Consider the following 6,640-nt stretch of genomic DNA (forward strand, 5'->3'; position numbering starts at 1 on the left):
TGGATTACATGTGGATATACAACTAACATCAATGCAAAGCTTATTACAATTCTGAAAGGTCTCTGGTTAGCTTGGGAAGCAGGATTTATGAAGGTAGTTTGTGACACAGATTCTATGATAGCTTGTAGGATTTTTTTTCCTTATCCATGAGAATCAAAGATAATATCAAAAGATTTATAGTTACTCACACACATTCAGGCACCGAGAGGGGATAAGCAGGGGCGCAGCCCCCTCACGCTTCTTATTAAGTTTAAAGTAGAGTATGAGTTATGCAGAATAGTCTTTCCTGGAATAACTAGCAGTGGTGCTGGCTGAAAACCATAGGTGCTAACTTCATAATAATTGTCTCAAAAAATTTGGCAGGTTTTCGTTAACTATCATTGCATTTATAAATTAATGGGAAAACTTTAGTATTTAAAGGAGGAAGAACAGCTGCTTGCAGTTAATACTTTACATATAGCATTAGATATAATATTATATTATAAGCATATTTTTATATATCATTGATAGCGGCAAGATTTGATAACTATTAATTATTATGAGTTATTAGTTTTTAGCAACAATATTTTAAAACAAATTAAGATATATTTCCCCTTTTTATTGTTTGAATTTTAATTTGTGTATTAACAGTTAATGTATTTTTTGTAAAAGACATTATTTATTAAATGATTATTTAATAGAAATTAAATATTTAAATAATTATAATTTTATAATAAAAACATTCAAACATAACTTCAAAATCAATTTTAACCAAAATAAATTTACAAAATCAATTATATTCAAAATCAATTTTATTAACACTCTTCCAAACATACACACTTAGCCCCCTTTCGTGAATTCATATATTCGTTCTTGTATACATTTCAACCAACTAAGTTATATCTCTTTATTGATAGCTTTTCTTTTGATAACTCAATGTTATTCCACTTATCATACGCATGCTTCAATGTTAAATCAGATCTGATCAATCCTTCACCAACAAGTCTTTGTTGCTTTCTTTTAATCATACTTAGAGAAATTGGCATGTTGATATATAAAAGTAATCACACAACTTAAGTGATTGGCATATCAGGAAAATAAATATATATATATATATATATATATATATATATATAATTAAGACACTTCACACGACCATCCTTATGTATATTCACATCTAAAATTTCTGAAAGAAAAAAATTGAAAATAAAAAGTAAAGGTAAACGCTACAAAAAGAAATGATTTAGAGATTGAACGTAATAGTCACTAAAATGAGTATATAGGTCAAATCTTTTCTTGTCACCGGTTTAGCCATCACAAGTTACTGATGGTCAAAACCTCAGTCGCAAAACAGCTTGCCACTGAATTTATGTGCCAATTGCTAATTTTTTATTTGGCGACCGATAATACCGGCCATGGATTTATTTAGGTGATTATTTATTATGTTAGTTTTTTAACGTAAAATATATTATCATTTTAATATTTTAAATATTAAATTTAAATTTTAGATTTTTGTGTTTTTAATTTTATATTTGAGTGATATTAGAGACCGAATAAGTGGTTGCTAAATCAGTTACTATTTGCAACTGATACTAACTCACAAAACCTCGGTCGCTAAATTGACTTTTTTTGTAGTGAAATAGTTTCATTGACAAGAACATGGGAAATATCTTCAATATAGTTATCAATATTGAGGGAGTTGGTGACTTAAATTATTTTTTTATTAATCTACATGAGAGAATATAAATGTGAAAAAAATTATACAACAAAAAAGTGAGGATTGTTGACTATTTTGTTTGTAGTGTGTAGGAAGTGGAAAGAATCATATGTGAGTGAGACAAAATTTCTTAGGATCCTTTTAAGTTGATTTTTAGTTTTTAGTATCAAAATTTTTGAAAATAACCTTGGTTAAAGTATACTAGTAGATGCAAGTATAGATTGGAATAATTATAAATAGAAAAAAATTATTAACATTACATCAAAGAATAGCTCTAATAAGCTAAGTTCTCAACATTCTCGTCTTCTGAATTTTCTTCTACAATAATATTGGATTTTCTCATATTTTTTGACTTTAATTAATTTAAATTCATATTTAATTTCTTTCTTTGTTTAGCCTAATTTTTTGCCTATTTAATTTACTGATTTTCTTATACCCTTTCAAATCAATTTTCTTTAATTTCTTTTATTAATCAAATATTCATCTACCTAAGTACAAACAAAGTTCATGTGGATTCGACATTCGGATTTCCGATTTTAACTTTATTACTTGGGACGAATTGATACACTTGTCAATCCATCAACAATGGTAGCAATAATGTTGGTGATGTCGGTGACGATGATGGTGGTGGTAGTGGTGTTTGTGGTCGTGGTGGTGGCAGCCAGCTATGGCAGTGAAAACGATGGTAATGGTGGCAGTGGTGTGGTGGTGACAATGACAAAGATAGTATTGGTGGTGGTGGCATTGGTAGTGATGATGGTGGTGGTGGTGGCAATAATGATCGCGGAGGTCAGCAAAAAGTGTTATTGTCAAATGTGAGAAATGTAATTTTTTAAACTAAAAATAAAATTCATAAAACTTTTTTTCTTAGTTTTGAAAATAAGTGTAAAGATGTTTTAAAAGTGATTTAAAAATCATTTCAACTCTTTGTCAAACACGTTTTATTTTTGGGTGAATCCAAATATTTCAAAAATTATATTTAAAACCCAAAAACCAAAATCTCACAATCACCCCAAACACACCCTTAACATATTATTTTTTGGGTGAATTTAGATATTTTTTGACCGAAAGTCAATAACTAACCTCTTGAGATACTGATGAGATTCATTTTGACTTCTCTAACATATGCATTTTCATTCATACGGACCAAAAAATCAAACTTCTGACCAAACAACCTCTAGCTATTTTTAATTCAAATACTTTTTTCATTTTATTCTATTTCTTCTCAATGAATCAACCTCTATTTTCATCATCTTATTTCTCACGCATATCTCTTCTTCCTTTTCTTCTCGCATATTCACTTTCATTATCTCCCTTTCTTTCCTTATAACTATAAACAAAGGCTGAAAGGTTGACATGGGTAGTTGGAAGGACAAAAAGTAAATATGGTAGGAGTGAAAAATTCTTATAAGGTAATAGATAGATTAGTACGTAGTACCGATAGATCTGTTGTCAGCTAATTTGTGTTGAAAACATTGATGCTTCGTCTTCCTTGTTCCATTTAAACCACATGATATAATTGCTTTGAATATGAAGAAATGGACAAAAACTGATAATATTGTAGTAGGGCCTCATGTTGTGTCAAGTGCAAAGATAGGCTTCTGTGAGATATCCTTTGATATTTATTTACATTTTCTTTCTTTCTTATATATATATATATATATATATATATATATATATATATATATAATAAAGAGCATTGAAAGGCAAAAACATCCATGCAAAGACGTACTTACCCTGGCAAAGTTGTTATTTGTTAAGACATGCATGTGACTGAAAAAAAGTCTCGATCGATCGAACAATATGAGATACAGCCAAATGCCCAATAGCTATCATTTTTTTTTGGGGTCAATTTTTTGGGCCAATATCTATCATAATTTATAGCATGGCACAGTTACCTATAAAAATAAACTGAAGCCTCAACGTCATGATGTGCTCATGTGATGTGTCTACGACCAAAGTAGTGCTAAATATTCATTTTCTTCTTCATATATACATCAGTTTATATTATGTATGCCCGTCACCAAAAAAAAAATGTTTATATTATATATGTATAATATTTATTTTGGATGAAAGTTTTACACCTATGTAATATAATGTCAAATCAATTTAGAAACACAAAAAGAGAGATAGAGAGAGCTAAAAACTAGAGTTGATTCCCAATAAGATAGTACAATAATATCTTGCATATAGTTCTGCAATCTGGATCTTCTTCAGCCACGTCTCTTTTCTAATGCGTCAATGACGATTGCTCAGTTAACCAAAATAGATTAGTAATATTTAATTTAAAGATTAGTTTATGTTTTTGAAGATTGGTCAATTGGCTTCAAAATTGATCAATATATAGACATTAGTCAATTCCAAAAAAATAATTAATCTTCAGTAACATTGATCATTTGCAAATTAAATTTGCCGATAGCTGTGGAGTGTGCACCATTAAATTAATGTAATGTATGGTCACGATTTTATTAGAGAAAGAACTCCTTGGAGAGGTTCTAGGTTGGTGGTTTTGATACAGTAAGCTGGTATCCGTGTTCTCCATAAAGTGGTTGACACGTGTGTTTCAGTATATATATATATACGCTCGCGCTAATGCTACATACTTTGAAGAGTTGAAAGATTAGACATAGTTTGTCTAACACACACCTCTATATATAATTAAGAGTTATTCTTAAGAATAACTCTTTAAAGATATATACTTTATAGAGTTAGTCTTAGAATAACTTTATTATTGTTAATATTAATTCATTTCTCAATAGGTATCACTACAGTGCAAGAAAGCGCCTATTCTCATGGAAGGATCATCAGGTGTAAGGAAAGGCGCATGGAGTCAAATTGAAGATAACCTTCTCAGAGATTGCGTGAACCTTCATGGGGAAGGAAAATGGCACCTTGTTCCTAAAAGAGCAGGTATATATGCATGTGCTTCTATTTGTTTATTTTCTCTTTTCGTTTTCTTCACTGCTTGTGGCTTGCAATGATATAATTATATAACTATGGCATCCTCATAATTAAGTTGTAATAAATAATTAAACATTTTTATATCTTGTTGCGTTTGGTATATATATATACGTAGGGTTGAACAGATGCCGCAAGAGTTGTAGATTGAGATGGTTGAACTATCTTAAACCAAATATCAAGCGGGGAGATTTTAGTGAAGATGAGGTTGATTTGATGATCAGATTGCACAAGCTTTTGGGAAACAGGTTTGCATATTTTATTCTTCTTTTTTTCTGAATTAAACAAGTGTGTATATATATGCTATTAAATAAATCAAACTGACTGTAGTGATACCACTTGATATACATCTATATATATAAATCAAGTTCAACCCCTCAAACAGTCAAACTCAACATGCATTATAAATTAAATTACAATCATTGAGTTAATTAAAATGCACTAATAATATAAAAAATTATAGTTTTGTATATTAATTACGGAAAAATTGTATTTAAGATTATTTTAATTTATCGACAATATAAAAATATTTATATTAAGTGCATGAAAAATTAATAATATTGCATAAAAAAATAGTAAATTAAATTAACTTGTAATTAAACAAAAAATAATAATTGTTTGTCCATGTAGATGGTCCCTAATTGCAGGGAGACTTCCAGGAAGAACTTCAAACGATGTGAAGAATTACTGGAACACCTACATGCGCCGTAAAGTACACTCTCACAAGAAAGACAACAACATAGAGAAGCAAGCTGATGAGGCCAAACCAATAGTGAAACATCACGAAGTTATAAAACCTGTTCCTCGAACTCTATCAAAAACATCTCCATGGTTGCAAGGGAAATTTGTTAATAGTTCCAAAGTTGGTGTTAGTGAAGAAGGTGCAACTTCAATATCAGGGTCTGCTGGGAATTGGTGGGAAACTTTGTTAGATGACAAAGAAGACAATGCAGTTAATAACAACAACACGTGCTTCTTTGGTGGGGCAGATGGAGAGTTTAACCTTTGGAGTGAAGAGCTTACTTCAATTGATTGTGATTTTGTTACACAAGGTGAATCTTGGAGTGATTTTCTTCTTGACCTACAAGGCTAGGAGATAATTAGTGTGTGGTGCTTGTTTTCAAGGGACCTCAAGTTCTAATACGTTCTAACTTTGTATTTGAGTTATTTTCCTTTTGAAAAATTATATTCTTTACTTTGTTATTTGTTAGTGTATACTATCTGATCAGTTATGTAGAATGTAAGACTTCTGATTTAGTTAATTTTCAAAATCAATAGTTAGATAGAGAGTTTCTTGGAAATAGATTTGGTCTTTCAAGTTTTAGATTGAAATAGTTTCTCATTGGTCCCCCATACTTCCTGTTGCTTTTTTTTTTTATATTTACTATTTGAATATATCTATGGTATGTTGCTTGATACTTGAACAACAGATTGTTTTAGAAATAGATTTGGTCTTTTAGATTCAAATAGTTTCTGATTGATGTTTGAGTAAAAAAAGACAATAAACTAGTGAAATTTTTGTGAAGAATAAATCTAATGAGCAATTGAAAATTGAAAAATCTAATATTAAATTTTATTTTAGTTGTTCATAGGATTCCTTTTTCATGCATTTATCATCATGTTTTTATTTCTTTTTAATTTGTATATGGTTGGATTTCATAATTTTCATATAAGTAAATCTAATAGAATAATTTTCATGCACAACTCGAATTAGTCTTTTCATTCATTTTTTTACATAAATTCCTCAAATTCTTATTTTCTACCTTAAAGTCTTCATAAATTGAATTATATTGAGTCTTCTATTCAAAACTTACTAATATTTTAATTAAAAAAATTAAATTATAAAAAAAAAACAACATTTTCCTTTTTTTATAAAAAAATAGGGTTAATGGTAATGAATAAAATATATAAGGATGAAAATTGATAAAAGAAATATAAAACTAAAAACAAAAATCTAAAGTCCCATTTTGGTTTGTTTTTAGTTAT

The 6,640-nt window shown here is 29.1% G+C and overlaps 1 protein-coding gene across 1 annotated transcript; it reads left to right on the forward strand.

Annotated features, from left to right (window-relative positions):
• Positions 1-4,445: 4,445 nt before the first annotated feature.
• LOC114425598 (transcription factor MYB75-like) lies at positions 4,446-5,773 on the forward strand. Its single transcript, XM_028392537.1, has 3 exons — positions 4,446-4,606; positions 4,773-4,902; positions 5,285-5,773. The coding sequence occupies exons 1-3, from the start codon at positions 4,489-4,491 to the stop codon at positions 5,745-5,747; spliced, it is 711 nt and encodes a 236-aa protein (XP_028248338.1). The 5' UTR covers positions 4,446-4,488; the 3' UTR covers positions 5,748-5,773.
• Positions 5,774-6,640: the final 867 nt, after the last annotated feature.

Source organism: Glycine soja, chromosome 9, assembly GCF_004193775.1.
Source record: "Glycine soja cultivar W05 chromosome 9, ASM419377v2, whole genome shotgun sequence".
Classification (NCBI taxonomy): domain Eukaryota; kingdom Viridiplantae; phylum Streptophyta; class Magnoliopsida; order Fabales; family Fabaceae; genus Glycine; species Glycine soja.

Excerpts from the sequence above, each read along its gene's own strand:
- LOC114425598 (XM_028392537.1), top strand. The coding sequence starts at position 4,489 with ATGGAAGGATCATCAGGTGTAAGGAAAGGCGCATGGAGTCAAATTGAA. Across the intron at positions 4,607-4,772 it reads CCTTGTTCCTAAAAGAGCAG|GGTTGAACAGATGCCGCAAG; the intron begins GTATATATGCAT and ends ATATATACGTAG. Across the intron at positions 4,903-5,284 it reads CACAAGCTTTTGGGAAACAG|ATGGTCCCTAATTGCAGGGA; the intron begins GTTTGCATATTT and ends TTGTCCATGTAG.